Source organism: Mustela lutreola, chromosome X, assembly GCF_030435805.1.
Source record: "Mustela lutreola isolate mMusLut2 chromosome X, mMusLut2.pri, whole genome shotgun sequence".
Classification (NCBI taxonomy): domain Eukaryota; kingdom Metazoa; phylum Chordata; class Mammalia; order Carnivora; family Mustelidae; genus Mustela; species Mustela lutreola.
Window position 1 is genome coordinate 86,149,632 of NC_081308.1, and position 18,808 is coordinate 86,168,439.

General features: G+C 45.1%; 1 protein-coding gene across 3 annotated transcripts in view; it reads left to right on the forward strand.

Annotated features, from left to right (window-relative positions):
• DRP2 (dystrophin related protein 2) overlaps positions 1 to 18,808 on the forward strand; it is a 43,357-nt gene that overhangs the window by 6,608 nt on the left and 17,941 nt on the right. For 2 of the 3 annotated variants that reach the window (XM_059158014.1, XM_059158015.1), the window contains exons 2-10: positions 5,180 to 5,356; positions 9,299 to 9,462; positions 11,436 to 11,592; positions 13,186 to 13,306; positions 14,539 to 14,807; positions 15,203 to 15,349; positions 15,783 to 15,861; positions 17,583 to 17,643; positions 17,956 to 18,017. In XM_059158014.1, the coding sequence (XP_059013997.1) occupies positions 5,240 to 5,356; positions 9,299 to 9,462; positions 11,436 to 11,592; positions 13,186 to 13,306; positions 14,539 to 14,807; positions 15,203 to 15,349; positions 15,783 to 15,861; positions 17,583 to 17,643; positions 17,956 to 18,017 (1,177 nt within the window). In that variant the 5' untranslated portion in view covers positions 5,180 to 5,239. Of the gene's footprint in view, positions 1 to 5,179; positions 5,357 to 8,039; positions 8,125 to 9,298; positions 9,463 to 11,435; positions 11,593 to 13,185; positions 13,307 to 14,538; positions 14,808 to 15,202; positions 15,350 to 15,782; positions 15,862 to 17,582; positions 17,644 to 17,955; positions 18,018 to 18,808 lie in introns of those variants that run through there. The other variant, XM_059158016.1, reaches the window with a different exon arrangement.

Genomic DNA, 18,808 nt, shown 5'->3' on the forward strand with positions numbered 1-18,808 from the left:
AATGGAGGGAATTCTCCCACCTCTGTCTGGTAGCCAATTGGCTCCCTTATCCAAAGGCAATCAATATTAACAGATTCTTTTGTATGCTTTTATTTTATCACATGTAAATTTTTTGCATCGATACCACATACTTTCCTTTTGGTTTTACACAAATGTGAACTAACTACCTTATTTTTTCTTCTTTTCTTTTACTTAAAATTATGTCCTGAGAGGTTATTCCATATTGTCACATAAAGTGTTATTACTTGTGGGTTTTTTTAAAGAATTATGTATGTATGTATGTATTTATTTATTTATTTATTGGACAGACAGAGATCACAAGGAGGCAGAGAGGCAGGCAGGGGCAGGGGGGAAAGCAAGCTCCCCGCTGAGCAGAGAGCCTGATGTGGGTCTCGATATAAGGACCCTGAGATCATGACCTGAGTCGAAGGCCGAGGCTTAACCCACTGAGCCACCCAGGCACCCTATTACTTGTGTTTTTAACCGCTGTATAGAGATCCATTGTATGGATATATCAGTATTTATTTAACTAGTCCCCTACTAATGAAAATTTAGGTTGTTTGCAATTTCATTTGGTGCTTCAAGACTTGCTTCAAATGCTAACATTCTGTATACATCACTTCACACAAATGCAAATAAATACGTGTATCCAAAGTGTTTTTCTTCATCCCTTCTGGGATTTGTACCTACAAAGTTGAGGACCTGTACACTGACCTAATTGGAGTTTAAATCCATAAATCAAGTCAGGAAATGTTCACCGAGTGCCTGCTGTGTACTTGGCACCATCTTAAAAAAATATGTGAGATTGAAATAAATATCAGACATAAACCTTGTCCTCCAATAGCCACAATTTTGCTTTCATGTTAGAATCCTGGTATTTCCCAAATGTTTTTAAAACTTTTCTCTCTGCCCAAGAGAAATAACGTTTCCCCTGCTGAGTCTTTCTGGAAGGGCCTGTCTGTGGCTTTGAAAACCAGGAAGAGTGTTCCTAGTAGCAAAAAGTCACAGGTTGGTATCTAGCAGGATCCTTAGGGGAGAGAACAGAAGATTTAGCTCTACCCCCAAAGCATCCTTCACACTACTCCATGTGTACACATCTTCTCTCTCACCTCATCTCAAAAGGATCTCGTCCATAAATACATCCTAAATCCCTCCAATTTAAGGCACATGCTTCCTCATCTGTGACCTCTCATGGCACAGTTTCTGTGTCCCACATAAGGTCTGAATAATTTTTTTCACCTTAAGTTATACTTTTAAAAAACATGTCTTATTTCCTACACTTGGCCATCTGGGGACTAAGATTCATCTCCAATTCCTCCCAGCCTCTGCAAATTGAAAGGAGGAACAGGAAGAGAATCAGTATATACAGGTGGAAATGTGGGATGTCATGGAGGTAAACTGAGAGGCAGAAGGAAGAATCTTTTTGTAGAACAAAGAGCACTGACCAGGAGTCAGGAGACCCAGGCTCACTTGTGTCTCAGCATCTTCATATGTCAAATAAGATCATAATTCTGGCTGGGCCAACCTTACCAGGTAGCACTGAAGATCGAGAATGACAGCACAGCCAGCTATAAAACGTGCTCTACAAACACAGGGAATGCTAGTATTTTGATGTTTGACAAGTCTTGCACGTTAATGTTTTACAGGGTTACAAACCAAGGTCTAGAGAGGTGGAATGACTTGATGTCACAGTCAGTGGCAAAGTCTGAAAACAGCAGAGAATAGTCAAAGTAGGACCAGAAAGAGTTTAGGCCTTCTCTTCCTTCACTGGGATCAGAAGATCTGAATTCTCTGTCTGTGTTTGTTTTATTTTTGTTTTGTGAAGCATCAACCAGACATCAGGTTAGTAGAGGAATTAGAAGGAAGGAAGTTAGTTTGTAGAGAGGTGAACCTCAGAAGAGACAGAGATAGTTCATGAAAGAAGAAACACAACTGGTTACCAAAAATGTTGGGCAAAGGTTAAGCATCATTAGCAATTAAGGAAATACAGAGAACTTTTCAAGATGCCATCTTCTCTTATAAAAATAGGAAAGATATTTTATTTTTTTAAAAGATTTTATTTATTTATTTGACAGAGAGAGATTACAAGTAGGCAGAGAGGCAGGCAGAGAGAGAGGGGGAAGCAGGCTCCCTGCTGAGCAGAAAGCCCGACGCGGGACTTGATCCCAGGACCCTGGGATCATGACTCGATCCAAAGGCAGCGGCTTAATGCACTGAGCCACCCAGGCGCCCTGGCAAAGATATTTTAAAAATAAGAATACTCACTATTGGCAAGTGTGCTGGGAAACTGGCACTCTCATTCATTGCTGGTGTTAGTATAAAGTGATCTATTTCTTCTAAGGCAATTTAGAAATAGGCATTATGAGCCTGAAATTGGTTCATACCCTTTGGTCCGGGAATTCTCCCTTCTAGGAAATTATCATAAGAAAAGAATCACAGATATGCATAAGGCTGTTCATGGCAGTGTGACTTACATCTACTTGTTAAAAATATGGTATATCCATTCACCTGAATAGTATACAACAATGTTTACAGCTAACACTTACTTAGCAGTGTACTATTGCCAGACACTGTGCCAAGTTATTTAGATACATTATTAATTTTAATAATTCTATGAAGGCAATATCATTGTCATCTCCCTTTTGCTGATGAGGACACTGAAGCTCAGAGAGGTTAACTCATCCCAGGCCACAGGGTGAGTAGTGTGGGTCTAAATCTATGTCTGTATAATACCAAAGCCAATGACCTCAAGCATAGTGCTCTGTCACCTTTGCAGCCATTAGAAATCATGTTTTAGAGGAATAGTTAGTGACGTTCTAAAATGGCCATGATATAAATGGCCAATGAAAAAAGCACAATGTGATCTGTATCATAGGATGACTACTGGAGATGTATGGATATAGTTTTTTTCATAGAAAAACTACTGCAAGTCTCCACACTTATTAGTAGTAGCTATTTCTGGGTAGTAGTATTATAGGTTATTTTAATTTTCATCCTTGTGATTTTTTTTGGATTTTCCAGTTTTCCTATAAAGAACATGCATTACTTGTGTAGTCAGCAAAAATAAACATGTTAACATAAAAAAGTTCTGAAGGCAGACCTTTTGTAGCCTTCATGCTTATAACACATCTAGAGTAATACTTCATTTTTTATCCGAATTACTAATTATTTTATGTTGGTGTCAGATAAAAGGGGAGCCATCTTTTCAACCATTTTTTGGAGACTCTCTTTGGGCATGAGGAGCTATGTAGCTGTGTAATCTCTTGAGACTCATAAACTGTCCTTCAGACCATAAACTCTTTCATCTTTATGATCTGTAACAGTCCCCAGTCTCAGACCAAGGACCCCTGAGGAGGGGAGAAGGACTCTCAATGCAAGAAGTCCATAGATCTTTAAATGTATTAATATTTTTTCTCACTCTGTAAGTACTAAAAGTACAGCTACTATTGTAGGTATGAGTGGGTGAAGTGAAATTCTTTTATTTTTTTAATCTTAAGAGGCCCTTATACCTAAAATGTTGGGAACCACTGAAATAGAGACTAAAAATGGTGGCTCTTTAATCATCAACATCAGGAATCAAAGATGCTCACTTCCTACTCTTTGGATCAGGGTTTGCCTGCCCAACATTTAAAGCTATCACTTTGAGCATTTGCAAACATTGTCTTTGTTACCCATTCCCATCCCACTTGTGCACATTCGCTAAACTGTCAACTGATTTGCACATCTAACTTTTTCACTCATGTCTTCCTTTTCTCAGCTCATCTAAAGCTGAATGTGTCTCAAGCATAGCTTATCATGGAACACTGCCCAAGCATGGTTTATTATGGAACACTGCCCTCACCCCCAACCACACCAAATTTGCTCCTTCTCCTGTCTTCTCTCTCTTGCTGTTGGCAACATTATCAACCCAGGTCCCAAATTAGAAACTTTTCACTCCTCCATCTCCTTCACCCTTCACATTCAATTGATTACTGAGCTCAATGTACTTTACCTCTTTGGTAAGTATCTCATAATCCCTGCTCTCTGCTCCCTCCTCACTGTTGCAGTGCTTGCCAATTAGAAGGTCTTCTCAATGGGTTCTTCCCTAAGGAGAATTACTCCACAAAGCAGGCAGAGGGTTCTTTCTAAAATGCAAATCTGCTCGAGTCACTCCCCTGCTTAAAATCTTCAGTGCCTCCCTATTGCCTACAAGATAAAGCCCAGAATTTTCCACTTATCATTCAAGGCATGACCCAATCTGGCCATGACCAGCCTCACCTGGCTGCTTCCCACACCATACATTTCATTTTGTGCTGTTTGGAATTATTATTATTATTATTATTATTATTACTATTATTATTACTTTGTCTTATCTCTCCCGCCTAATGACAGTCTTGATTTCTCTTTCATGGCTCACCTTATAAGTGTATTTCATCTAGGGAGACTTTTCTTGGCATGACCAGATAGAACTAACCTCATCTATCCCTTCACTCCATCCCATAAATACTTCTATTATTAATGCGAGTAGCAGTTTATGGCTTGATTTTTCCCATGTCTATTTTTTGTATATGTGAACTCCTCAGGGGCAGGCACCATGTCTTTTTCATCTCTGTGCCTCCTAAACTCTAGCCAAGTGGAACTTACTGTGCTCTGAACATGCTATGCTTTTTTTGGTGACATCCATTTTTGCATAGGTGGGTTCCTCTGATGGAACACCTTCTCCCTTTTTCACCTTCTCTGCATAGGCAAACATCTACTTGTCCTTTGAGACTTGGCTCAAATGTCTTCTCTCTGAAATCTTCGCACATTCTCAGAGTTAGTCGTTCCCCTGTCTGTGCTCCCCAAGCCTTCTGGTCAAATCTCGATTATAACACTTGTTGCATAAGCATTTTATTATAGTTACGGGCTTATATGACTGCCTCCCCTCATCCCAATCTCCCCCACTCTCTTCTCGAGGCTGTGAGATCTCAGACAGAAAATCATCTATTGTGCACAAAGCACAATAGATAATAAACACATACTTCTTTGGTCAATAATTAAAGTCTCTTATGGTACATGGCAGCTTGGGAAAAACTACTAGGTAGACCAGTAAGCTTTGAATACTGATTTACATAACTGGTCAAGGCACCATTGGGTATGTGTTGAGTTTGTAGGCCTTTTCTAGGTCTCAACTCTGAGTCTCTCCTTGTTGCTTTTCCAGGTGCTTATGGTCAACGGTTGGTGCACTGCCCATTCTCACCCCCCATGAGCCTTGGTTCTGATGCAACCTATGGTCATGCAGGGATGCCCTTATACCCTCCCACGATGTCATGAATGGCGAGCAGCTGACCAGTTCCATCACAACAGCAGCCTCCGAAGCACCTGCCCCCAGCCTCAGGTAAGAGGATGACAGCAAAACAAAGTCCTGAGGAGAAAGGGTGGACATAGGATTTGTGTGTGTTCTTGTGGGTGTCCATGCTTCCTAAGGCTCTAGGGCACTCTCAATATACCCAAAACCCTGGAGAGGGCAAGGGACCTCCTTCTGGCTCATCCCTTGTCACACATGAAGCCTTTTATAGGGGCATAGGGCAAGGAAATGTGTTGGGCTGGGCTGGGCCCCCATGACTGAGGGAGACTAGTTCCATGTTAACCTCCCAAGGGAGGTTCCAGAAGAGTGACCCTTCAGGGTATGACCTAGGACAAGGAAGGACCTTTCTTTACCTTAGATTCTTTATGGCATACTTTACATTCTGCACCTACAAAATATTCTCTATTCTTCAGTTGGCTCTTCCTCTCAAGTCTTTAGTCTTACAGCTCCTGGCTCAGCCCCGCTGACAGTCTCTTGACCTTCATACCTGTTTCTCCTTTCCTCTCTTCTGCCTAGGAGTGAAAGGGTGGTGCTGTGTGTTCCCGCCTATGTATGTTGGTGGGTGGGCAGAGGATGTATGAGAGGCAGTAATCCCAAGAAGATAGCCCCCCTTCCTGACAATGAGGAAAGTCCATGGGAAGTTAACTGGACAAGGGGGAAGCATAAACACATTTTGGCTTGTCCTATTGTGCTTTGGGGTTGAGAGGAAGAAGGGAAGGAGAATGGCCTTAGGGATGGAGAATGTGGATTCTGGGGAGTCCATTTTGCAGAGAACCATGAAGGAAAATTTTGGAAAGACATAACAGTGAGGTCTTCTTGAGCCGTCCCCCCCACATTTAACCAGAGAGAAATTGCCACCTCTAACATATTCTCAAGCCAGTGTCAACTTCGCATCTCCCAGTGTACCTACCCCTTCCCCAGAGCGGGACTGACATAGGGTCAAGGGATTGAGAAGCCTGGGCCCTTCCAAAATGCTTGCCCTGCACATCATGCCCCCGACTCCAAGATTCACCACCTCGGCAGAGGGACTTGAGGGCTTCATTTTGTAATTGAGAAAGCTGAGACCAACCCCTCTCCTCTACCACTGTCCAGTTTCTTCTCTTCCTTCCCAATGGCTCTGACTTTGTCTTAAAGTTTTAAGAGATTAGGAGAGAGCCCTTTGGGGATTGCAGTGAGAAGCAAACATCTTGGCCACAAAAGCCAGAAGTAGAAGGCCAGTGGTAGGGAACGAAAAATGTCATTTCTTATTTGCCTTTTGTGTGCCTGGCTCTACTAGAGGGACTTGTGAATATAAGGGGGAACAAGGAGGGGAGAACAAGGTGATGAGGTATAGTGGTGGGGGGGGCAAATGGGGATTTGGGAAATGAAGAAATCTGAAGGGAATGGAAGGCTAACATGGGTGAAGCCCTGTTCATCATGGGCACTTCTCTCAGAAACAGGAACACTTGGTTGTAGCTGGGTCACGAGGAGCCATTTTGAGCTCTGGGGGCATTCCCCATCTAGGGGACTCTGTGAGACTGGCTTGAGCCCAGTTATCCCAGCATCAGCAGAGCTGTGACCCAGAGCTAGAGCCCCTCCCTACTCTTGGCCTGCCATCCCCTGCCATCCCGGTTCCACCCAGAATGGCTCCATCCTGGACCCTCAGGAAGGGTCAGGCAGCTGCTCCAACTATTCCTGTAGGTGGGCCTCAGCATGGAAACAATGTGGAACTGTGGAAAGCCCAGAAGACTCTGTGGGAGATAAATGAGGATGGGAACAGAACCCTTTTTGGTAAAAGCGAAGTGTTTTCCCTCAGTGCTGAGTGGTGGGGGCCTAGCTCGGGAATGTTAACCTTTCCCCCAGGCAAGTCTGCTGGAGAAAGAGAAGAGGGGCCACTTCCAGAGGGGCCCTGTCCCTGAGGCCAGTGGCCTAGGGCAGCACAAGCAGGGCACAGGGGCCTCCCTCGCACTGGATCCCTGCATAGAGCTTCTGGGTTCCATTTTTCCCTCTCCCTCCCCAGCAGAGGTCCAAGGGGATGCCCCAAGACCCATCTATTTCCCCCTAGCCTTAAAGTGCAGTGAGAATCTGGGGAGGTGGAAAATGATTATCCCTCCATTCCCCTCTACCTCCCAAAGGCAGGGCAGAGCACCCCCTTGTTTCCACAGTGGGCTTGGATGAATCTTCTGCTGTCCAAATTCCTGATCCTGACTTCCCATGGCTCTGTCCCCAGGTGTGCCACACCCATTCCTCACTGCCTCTGGGCATACTTCCTTAAAGACAAGCCCATCCTCCTGCTAGGCTTTGAGGAAGTACTACCAGAGGTTTGTCACCAAAGTGGTCTGATCCTTTCCTCTCTCTGGGGAGTGGAGAGGTGGGAGGCAGGGGCTGTAGGCAGTGAGTCCCTTCATGTCTGCTGTGGAAAGGGAAAACAGATGAAGAGAAACTCCCCTATGTACGCCCCTCCTCAGCACCATGGAATGCCCAGTCCCACTCCCGCTGTCCTTGCCAGCCTGGGAGGGCCCTCCTGGCCCCGGTGTGGCGGGCCCAGGCGGGAATGAGCTGGAATTCCCCAGGGACAAAGCTCTGATTCACCCGCTGAGCCCTGACATAGCCGCCCCCTCCAGATTCCTGGGGGGTCAGTAAACAAACAGGGTGATAGCTCCCGCCTCCTGACCTGGCTCAGCTCTGCAGGCCTCCCCTGAGGAAGCCTGCTTAGAACCTATCAGACTCTGCCTGCGGCTCACAAGGGACTGATTCTGCAAGCTGAGGGATAATCATGGAACTGCCGAGTCCTGCAACCAAGTCTTCAGGCAGCACAGGTAGGGTCAGCTCATGGGGACACAGGGGGACTAAATTCAGAACTTTGCCCTTGAGCTGCATTGCTCCCTCACTTCCCTTTTAGCATGTGGCTGTGAGCTGGCGTTTTAATGGGGTGATTGTTTTCCTAGATTGCCTGGAGAGTCTTGTGTGGGAAGGCACTACCATTTGGGGGGAAAGGGAGACTAGAAAATCTCAGGCCTCACCGGAACCATGTTCTTTCTACAGAGGGCAAGCAGGTAGATAGGCTGGCAGGGAGGTGGGTTTCCCTATGCTGGGATTGAGTGGCACAGACTGAGATTTCCTCCTCTATACTCTCCTTCCCTCTACCCACCTCTGGCCCTGGCTGGGCAGTCCTGGCACTGTGCTAGAGGTAGCTAACTTCTTAAGGGCCATTTGACACAACCTCATTCCCCCAAACTTTTTAAGACCCTTCAGGGCGAGCAAATGATGGGCTCTGAGCTTGAGGGCTCAAGGGCGAGCCTTCGGCAGGCTCCACAGCTGGTCCCCTTACCTGCTGACTCTGGTCAGGGTCCTTTGGAGATCAGAATAAAAAATGTGGCTTTAGCTCTTTCTCAACCCATTGTAGATGAACAGTTCTCTTTAGGACGATTTCTAGGCTTCCTGACCAGTGGAAAATGCAGGTGGGGGAAGAGGGAGAGGGGACACCAAAACCTAGATTCATTTGCAAAGTAAGACATCTATTATAAATGGCTCTCTCTGGCTAATCTATTATGTCTCCCTGAATCTCTGAGGCAGCCCCTCAGCTTTCTTTTATGGAAGGTTGGCTAAACTGTGGGACACTGAAGCATGAGCCTATGGCTTACCCTGAATGCTGTGGTTGCCAGTGATTGGGCAATTCCGAGCAGCTCTTGTCTAAAGCAAGTACTTCCAGAATCCCATCCAGGCAGTAAGTAGTCTTGGCATAATTTACAGTAATAAGAGTAATAATGATAGTAGTCAGCAGTTCAAAGTGACTAACCTGTGCCAAGAGAGGACCTTGCAATGAGCAGAGCCACGGAGGCTTCCTTTATCTCACCCTGCCTCCCGCTCCCCCAAACACACCCTGGGACAAGCCATTCTCTCCCCTTATTCACATTTGTCCCATCCCTGTCTTGGTGCAGACCAGGGTGTGGCACACTCCGGGGATCACAGAATGTCTGTGTTTCTGTCCAGGTTAGAGCTGCTGCTACCACCCCTGCACCTCCTCAGGATGGTGCTGGGGTTTCCTGCCTAAGCCCAAAGCTCTTCAACGGGTCTGTTGGTGCCGCTGGACCTCTAGAACCACCAGCCATGAATCTGTGTTGGAATGAAATAAAAAAGAAGTCTCACAACCTCCGGTAAGGCCTGGCAGTTGGCTGGGACAGTGTTGGGCTACTTTTGCTGCTGCTGCAGCTTACCATTCTCCTCTCAGCCTGTGTGTCCCCCTCTCATCAGCCTCATCACCCACTTCTCCCTTTCCTTCTTGGTCTTTGGAAAGGACCCTGGGTCAGAAGTCAGGAGACTTGGATTTGAGTCTCAGTTTTAAGTAGCTATGTCACCTTGGATACATGGTTTGGGTTATGGGGATTTCACTTTTATTTTATTTTTTATTTTTTAAGAAAAATAAATGAGTGAAGGAACAATACAACAGTGTTGTTGTAAGGATTCTTTCTTTTTTTTTTTTTTTTAAAGACAGACAGAGATCACCAGTAGGCAGAGAGGCAAGCAGAGAGAGAGGGGGAAGCAGGCTCCCTGCTAGGCAGAGAGCCCGATGCGTGGCTCAATCCCAGAATCCTGGGATCATGACCTGAGCTGAAGGCAAAGGCTTTAATCCCAGGTACCCCTGTTGTGAGGATTCTTATAAGATACAAAAATGCTTTCTGGACTTAAAAGCACTGATGTATAAATGAATGATATGATTACTCCCTCTTCATCTTGTGTTTGCTCTCCATATTGGTAGATCTTATCTGCTCTCTTCCCAATCCTTTTATACCTTCTACTCCCATCCATTGGTTATCAGCCCATCTATTCCTCCCCAGACCAGGGCAAATCAGGCAAATCAGTAAGAGCATGAAATCCATTCCTATATTGGTTGTTCCTCTTTTCTTTACCCCTCTACATAACTTACCCCCACACATTTCCTCTCTACTCCCTATTATCAAAACCCAAACTCCTGACTGTTGTTAGGCTTTGGCTGGAATGAGGCAGCACAGAAAAGCTGAAAGAATGCAGTTCTCTGGGGTAAATGAATCTGAGTTCAAATCATAGCTCTACTTACGATTTAACTGTGTGACCTTGGGCAAATTACTTAACCTTCCTAGGCAACAGGAGGTTACTTACTTTGAAAGGTTGCTTCTCTGATAATTAGTGGAAGCAATCATTTAGGTAAGGGCTTAGCCCAAGTGGTAAGGAGGCAATGAATAGTTATTATTGTCAGATAAGGGGAATGAGCTTGATGCCAGTACCTAGGCTGGCCTCTAGCCTCCTACCACTTGGTCCTCAACTCAAGTTTCATTTGGGGAGGGGGCATACTGAGATGAGTATAGTGTGTGCATTTTTCTCCTTCCATATGTTAACTCTCTAGCCTATGGTGCTGTCATCTTTTAGAACCCTTGGGTTGCATATATTTATGTGTGTCCTCATACATGCAAGTGCCCACGTTCAGTTGCCTGACTAAACCTTTCTATTTACTATATCCTTTTCTACTCAGAGGTTAGGGTCAGAGAAGCCTCTGTTGATGAGTAATTTGGCATGATTTGAGTTCCTCCAGGGCAAGACAGCAACCAGACAGCTGTCCCCACTAATGCCTTTGCTCAGTTTCCTCCCCAGCCTGATGCTGGGCACACAACTGAATTAACTGACGTCCGCACTGATGTTCCCCACCCATGGACCTCCCCACTGGTTTTTAGTACTGTACTCCATGTGAAGGTGTCTTGGGAACTTCTTTTTTTTTTTTTTTTAAAGATTTTTATTCATTCATTTGACAGAGAGAGATCACAAGTAGGCAGAGAGGCAGGCAGAGAGAGAGGAAGGGAAGAAGGCTCCCTGCTGAGCAGAGAGCCCGATGCGGGGCTCAATCCCAGGACCCCAGGATCATGACCTGAGCCAAAGGCAGAGGCTTAACCCACTGAGCCACCCAGGCGCCCCTCCTTGGGAACTTCTGTGGGTGAGGAGAAGGGAGGACTCTGGGCCTCCTCCCTCTTCAACCAGAGCAGCTCCTCTTTAATCTGTTTTATGTATTAAAGCTCCACATAAACATTTGGGGAAAAGTGTTTTGCCACTTAAAAAAAAAAGGAGATTAAAAATCATTGGTCTTATGCCTTGTGTGCAGCGCTCGCCTTGAGGCCTTCTCGGACCACAGTGGAAAGCTTCAGCTCCCCCTCCAAGAGATTATCGACTGGCTCAGCCAAAAAGATGAGGAATTGTCAGCTCAGCTGCCCTTGCAAGGGGATGTGGCCCTGGTGCAACAGGAGAAGGAGACACATGCGGTAGGTTTGAGTTATGGAGACTGTGGTGTGTAGCCTTTCAGCTGGGAAGGGATATTTTTTGCAGGATTCTGACAGATGGGCCCCTAGCCTGTGCTTAGACACCTGAAGTAATAAGAGGCTGGATCCAGTTTACTGTTTTGGACTTCATCAGAGTAAGTCAAACCTTTTCTCCCCAGCCCTTTCATCAGAAATTGGCCTTCTTTCAAATCCTGCCCGATTTTTAGTGGGCACATGGGTAAATGAACATAATATAATGTTAAGTGAAAAAAAAAAAACATAGGATACGAAGCTATATAAAGGTGGATCTCAAAAATTTGTATAGATGTGTGCGCATGTATACACACATACAAAAACATATGAAGGAACTATATATAAAAGTTCACAATGGTTAATGCTAGGTGATGAAATTAGAGTTCTTTCTAATTTTCTTCTTCATACTTTTCTGAAATTTCAAAGATTTTGGTGACATATATTACCTATTGTAATCAGAAACTAGCAATAGTTTTTCCTGTTTCTTTTTTTGAAGATTTTGTTTACTTATTTGACAGAGAGAGATCACAAGTAGGCAGAGAGAAAGGGGGAAGCAGCGGGGGAGAGCCCAATACGGGCCTCAATCCCAGGACCCTGAGATCATGACCTGAACTGAAGGCAGAGGCTTAATCCACTGAGCCACACAGGCACCCCAACAGTTATTTCTTAAAAATGAATACAGGATGCACTAGAAGAAGTACTTATGTGATAGAGCAGAGGTGTAGCTAAGGTGACAATGGCAATCACATTGCAATATAAGTGTATCAAATCAATATGTTGTATACCTTAAATTTATATAATCATATATGTCAGTTTATCTCAATTTGAAAGGTGGATGCAGAATGGAATACAGTACAGCAAGAAAATAAACTTTAACCCCATGCCACAGCATGGATGACTCTTAAAAGCAGTATGTTTAGTGAGAAAAAGCCAGATACAAAAAGAGTACTTACTGTATAATACCAGTTACATAAAGTTCAAAATGAGCAAAACTAATCAGTGGTATTATAAGTCAGGACAATGGTTACCTAAAGGGGAAGAATGAGATAGTGACCAGAAGGGGCCACCAAATGTGCCTTCTAGGATGCTGATGGAGTTCTGTTCTTGACGGAGTTCAGTACTGATTACAGATATGGAATCACTTTATGGAAATTCCTCAAGCTGTCCACTTTTGATTTGTATACTCTTCTCTATATTTCAACAAAAAAATGAATTAAAATTATAATATAAATCCTACCTATCTGGTTTTGATTTCTTTAAGCCCCTCATTGAGAACTTTCTGGGTCTTCCAGAGAACCAAGATTCCCAACCCCAAATCTCCACATTTCTCTCTACCTTGCGGCATATACAGACCCATGTCATTCTAAAGAGACCTCCCAGTGTCAGAGTCATTCTTCTGCCTATACGGAGGACTGCACCTCTTTCTGTCTGGGTAGCCTGAAGATACATAATGCTAAAGGATCAAGTTGCACTGAAGAGAAGAAAGGTCATCAATTACAGAATGGAATTTAAAGCAATGGAAAAATTTTACTTCCCTGTTGACCATGTTGCTAAACTTCATAGGCCTTTATGGAAGATGTCAAGTCTCGGGGCCCCTATATCTACTCTGTGCTGGAGTCAGCTCAGGCCTTCCTGTCCCAGCACCCATTTGAGGAATTAGAGGATCCTCGTTCTGAGAGCAAAGGTGGGTGGTCTTCCCCTCTTTTGCCTTCTTAGCAATGAACTGCTAAACACCCTCCTGCCTTCCCCAAACTCATTTTCTCAGCTGTTATCTAGGAGGATAATTTTCTCTTAGGTGTCCAAAGTTGGGAAGGAGCAAGATTCACATTGCAGGAAAAAGCAAAGAGAACAGAAGCTGGAGTAGGAGAGACCAGTGTGTGGCCCAAAGCTGTATGTGGCTCTGTGGAGCATCATGTATGGCCTTCTAATGAGACATAAAAAGGAAAAAAACACAAAGGACTCGAACACATTGAGCTGACTCAGTGAATGAAAGTAGTAGTAGTATGTCTTTTAAAAACGTACTGCTTCATTCCAACATAGACATGAGGTGATGTGCTAACAATAAAATAATCTTTCTAAAATCTAAAAAGGTGATGACACTTCAGGAAAAAAATTTATTGTGCCTTCTGGTCCTGTTCCTGGGTAAAGTAGGCCACTCTAGGTCTAGGTTTAATTAAAGTAGCAGTGGGGGATTCATGGTGATTGGGTATGAGTGGTAGCCCAGTAGGCCCTTTTCCCAGAAGAGTCCTCAGCTTCTCAATACTGGCTATGAATGGCCTGGAAGAGCCCTTTTTTTAACTGAGTCCTTTGTTAAAGCTTTGACTAGCTCTGTTTACTTCCAGCCCCTCAATAGGAGGCTAGTAGTCAATTTACTGACCAGGGGGCCTCAGATAGGATAAGCCTGGAGTTTTGCGGGTCTAAATCTCCTCCTGAGGGGAAATCTGAGGGAGAAAGAAGAAGCCTCCAATTTAGATGCCTAGATGGAAAAGCTGGGCGAGTTATGCTAACCTCTCCTGAGCATAAAATGCCTCCCTGGTTTGGATGGAAGTGGGCAGCAGACACTAACGCAAAATAACGTTCTAGAGTCATGTGAATAGAACTCTGGATGATTTGCCTCGCTGCACCTCTTAAAATATTTTACTCATAGTCTGCCTTGTCCATTTTCTGAGAATATGAGGAAATCCTCATAGTAGGGGGAAATTAACAACATGGTCTCTTGACTGTGGTAGGGGATCCATGAATCAACACATGTGATAAATCACACAGTGTTAAGTATACACACACGCACGCACACACACACACGCACACACACACGCTTAAACACACACATTTTACAAAGGTCTCTCTTTGTCTCTGTCTTTTCCTGGGCTGCCCCTGCCAGGTTGGCCTGACCCGGCTTCCTGCTTGCTCTTACAGATACCTCTCCCAGACAACGGATTCAGAACCTTAGCCGCTTTGTGTGGAAGCAGGCAACAGTAGCCAGTGAACTATGGGAGAAGCTGACAGCCCGCTGTGTAGACCAGCACCGCCACATTGAGCGCACTCTGGAGCAGCTGTTGGAGATCCAAGGAGCAATGGAGGAATTAAGCAATACTCTGACACAGGCTGAGGGAGTCCGAGCCACATGGGAGCCCATTGGGGATCTCTTCATTGATTCACTACCTGAGCACATTCAGGCTCTTAAGGTATGCAGGCCTGTAGCCTGACTATGGTCCACCCTGAGACCTGACACTCCTCCCAGTCCCTGCTACTGAAGCTTCACTTCACCTACAGAAAGGTGGACCAGACAGCAACTGAGTCTTTCCCAGTTTATGTGCTGGATGTGGGGGCTGGTTTAGCTGGAGTCTCTCCTCTGTCCTTCCACTGTCTTCTCTTTCCCTGCTATTTTCTGAGAGTTGGAAAGGAAGAGGATAAGGACAGTGGCCACCCACACCTGAGTCCCAATGGCCTAATACAAGCACCTGGGTCGTGCTGTTGAAACAAAAGTTTGTGGGTGAAGAGGGAGGACTTGTGGTGAATGACTAATGGTTCCTCTTTCCCACTCTCTGATTGCTGTGGGACTTGGGTTCTGGTTCTATAGCTGTTCAAAGAAGAATTCTCTCCCATGAAAGATGGAGTGAAATTGGTGAATGATCTGGCCCACCAACTTGCCATTTCTGATGTACACTTGTCAATGGAGAATTCCCGAGCCCTGGAGCAGATCAATGTCCGCTGGAAACAACTACAGGTAGAAGAGAAGCCTGGAGTGAGCCATAGGGGAAGAGCTTAGATATAACTAGGTTGGGGGAAATATTCTTCAGGCCAAAAGAAAGTGAAAGGGCATTAAAGTGGGACCTACGTGGGAAAAGAATAGTAGAGTGTTTTGGGCCAGGGAACAGACTTCTCAACCTCTAAGCTGCAGGGAGTAATTGAAATGAAGATCTGAGAGGGGTCTGTCTAAATGCAGGCATTCAGGTGGACAAGGGCAGATGAGGAGTGACTATGACCTGGAATTAAGGATGCTCTTCTCTGACCCTTGGGAGTGATGTGGAAGAGCCAGAAGATGGTGACCATGGGAGGAGATAGCCTGTAAAGGACTTCACAAAGATTTCCAGAGGTGCCTGGAAATCCTGCACTAAATCTCTGGAATGAACTCACTGACTCTCTGCCTCTTTCCATAGGTGTCAATTGGTGAGAGGCTTAAGCAGCTCCAGGATGCCCACCGGGACTTTGGGCCTGGGTCACAGCACTTCCTCTCCTGTACGTGAGACAAACTAGACTTCACTTAGCAGAACCTCAGCTACCTTCCAAGAGAGTCTACTCTCATCCCTTCAGGGCCTGGTAGGAGCCCAGGATATCCTGGCATCCAAGAAGCTGTAAGGATAAAGCAGCCTAGTAGAGCGGTTGAAAAGACAGGCTCTTAGGTCAGAGGCCAAGTCTGAGTCACTGCTCCTTGACTTAATAGCTGGGCAAGCTTGAAAAAAAAACACAGATTAACCTTTCTGACCATCAGTTTTCCCAATATGTAAAAAGAGGACAAAATATTACCTAACTCATAGGGTTATGGAAGTTAAATACCTTCATTTTTTCAACATTTATTGAGGACCTAATGTGGGCCCTCATAGTGTTTCAGGCATTGGTGCTACCTCAGTGAATGAAACAGACACAAGTCTTTAGACTTGTAGAGCTTATCCACTAGTAAGGAAAGCTGAAATGTAATATATATATATTGCACTTACTTGGTGACAAGTGCTGGTGACAAGTGCTGTGGAAGAAAGTAAAGCAGAGAAAGCATGAAAAGGCGGTGCTGTACTCGATGAGGGAGGCATTGCAAATTCAAATAAGATAGTCCAGAAAGATCTCACTGAGAGCAGCACAATTGAGTAGAAATCTCAGGGACACAAGGGCATGAGCCCCGTGGATATCTGAGGGAGGGAAGAGCTATTCCCAGGCAGAGGGAATAGCAACTTATAGGACTTTAAGGCAGGGACATGCCTGAGGAACAGGAGGGAGGCTGAGGTAGAAGTAATACAGAGAAGAGGAAGTAGGAGATCAGAAGGGTATCAGGAGACCAGGGCACAGAGTACCCTTGTTGGGCATGGTCAGACCTTGGAATTATACTCAAAATGGCATTGGGAGACTTTGGAGGGGTTTGGGCAGAAAGATGACATGATCCGACAGAGTCAGGGTGTTGGGGGGCAAGAGAGGGAGTAGGATGACTTGTTAGGAAGCATATGGTAATCATCCAGGTGAGGGATTATGGTGACCCAGGTCAGATGGCAGCAGTGGAGATGGTGAGAATATACGGATATGAAAATCAGCTATGCGCGCAAAGCACTTAGCACAGTCTCTGGTTCATAGTGGGAACTCGATAAATGTGAATGGTGGTTAGAACTCTTGCTCTTATAATCACTGGCATGCAGCTCTACCTCCAGTGGGCTCTTATTCAAAGGGAAACTGTAGTGAGGAGGTTGGCCAGGTCACGAAACCCTCCTTCCATCTGGAAGATACAGCCATGGAACAGAGAAAGGCATCCTTTTCTAGAATTCTTCGCCAGAGGGAAACGGGCAGTAGCATTCCCCATTGCACCGCAGTACCAAGAAGCTTGACCTCGTGGGGAAAGGGCTTTGAGGGTCCACTTCGTATCCACAGCAGCACAGAATGGGTAGAAATGGCAGGCTTCTCAGGGAAGAGATCGTCAGGGTGGCTGAGGCCTGGTATTCCTATTCAGGCCCTTGCTGCCTCTCTGAAACATGAGGGTATCCGTGACAATTTCTTCTTCCCTTGGCCTAACATCAGGGAGACAGTGTGTCCATCAGTTTTTGCTGCACCTTCAGGGGCTGTTAAGAGCTGGCAGGGCGAGTCAGGCCTCCCCTTTTGGGTTTTACCACCTACTCAGGAGGAGAGTGCAGGGGACTCCCTGGGGATCTAAAGAGCATAAGCAGCCAACTTCCTTCTCTCTTTCTCTTCTCTTCTACCAGCCTCTGTGCAGGTTCCCTGGGAAAGAGCAATTTCACCCAATAAAGTTCCCTACTACATCAAGTGAGTGACCATCTGAATTAGAAGTGGGCCATTCACTTGCCCACAGCCCCTCCCTTGCCTGTCTTTTTTTCTCCCTATCCCTCCTTATCTGTTGGGATTCCTCCATCCTGTCTGGCTTTTCCTCCTACTCATCTCAAGAGCTCAAGATTCTACCTGGCTAAAGGTGAATGCTTGTGCTTTGGGATCATCATGGGTCACCCTGGGATCTGGCAGCTCCTTGCATTTAACCTATCACCAAGTGACACACACATGTTGGGGGGGTGGTTATGGGGGGTGGCTTGGACCTTGGTATTATTGATGCTCTGTTTGTAGCCACCAGGCTCAGACCACTTGCTGGGACCATCCCAAGATGACGGAGTTATACCAAACCCTGGGTAAGAATTTGGGGTTCCTGTGTAGGGTGGAGATCTATACAGCTACCATTTGCCTATAAGAACAGAAGGGAATTCCATTCAGCAAGCAGGCGGGGGTGGAAGTGAGTGCCTTCTCATTTCTCCAGCAGCCTTCTTTCCTTTCCCCTCTGTAGCCCCCTTCAACTGGAGGCTCTAATTCCTCCTGGACCATTTTACTATCACATTAGGGAATTTTGCTTAGAGATGTGAATCAGATCTGCTTTGAAAGACGCTGTCCAGACTATGCTTAGTGTGACTTTCGCGCACCTTAGTGTTGGCTATTAAGAGAGAGTCACCATTAGGTTGCAGATATTATCTGTGTTGATGCATGTGAATATGGTTCATTCATTCTGCCTGCTGTAGAGTGTTCCATTATATATATACACCACAGTTTCTTCATCCAGTCTACTGTTGATAGACTTTGGAATTGTTTATCATTTGCAACTCATTAAGAATAGTGCTGCTAAGGAGCTCTTGTACACGGGTTCTGTGCATGTTTTTCAGTCTACAGGTCTAACATCATTTCAGTGCATTGTAAATAGACAAGGAAATTTGAAAGCCCAACAGATCCTTAGCAAGAGTCATATTTACTAGTAATTTGTTATGTTTTTACTCTATAAAATCGAGCAAGATATTGTTTCCTGAAATGTTTGATTCAGTTATTTATACATGCACACATGGGTGTAATATTGGACCATGATGTCCAATGAATGCATGTATTACCATGCATCTTGGTCAATAAATGTTTGAAAATCACTGCTCTAGGATACACA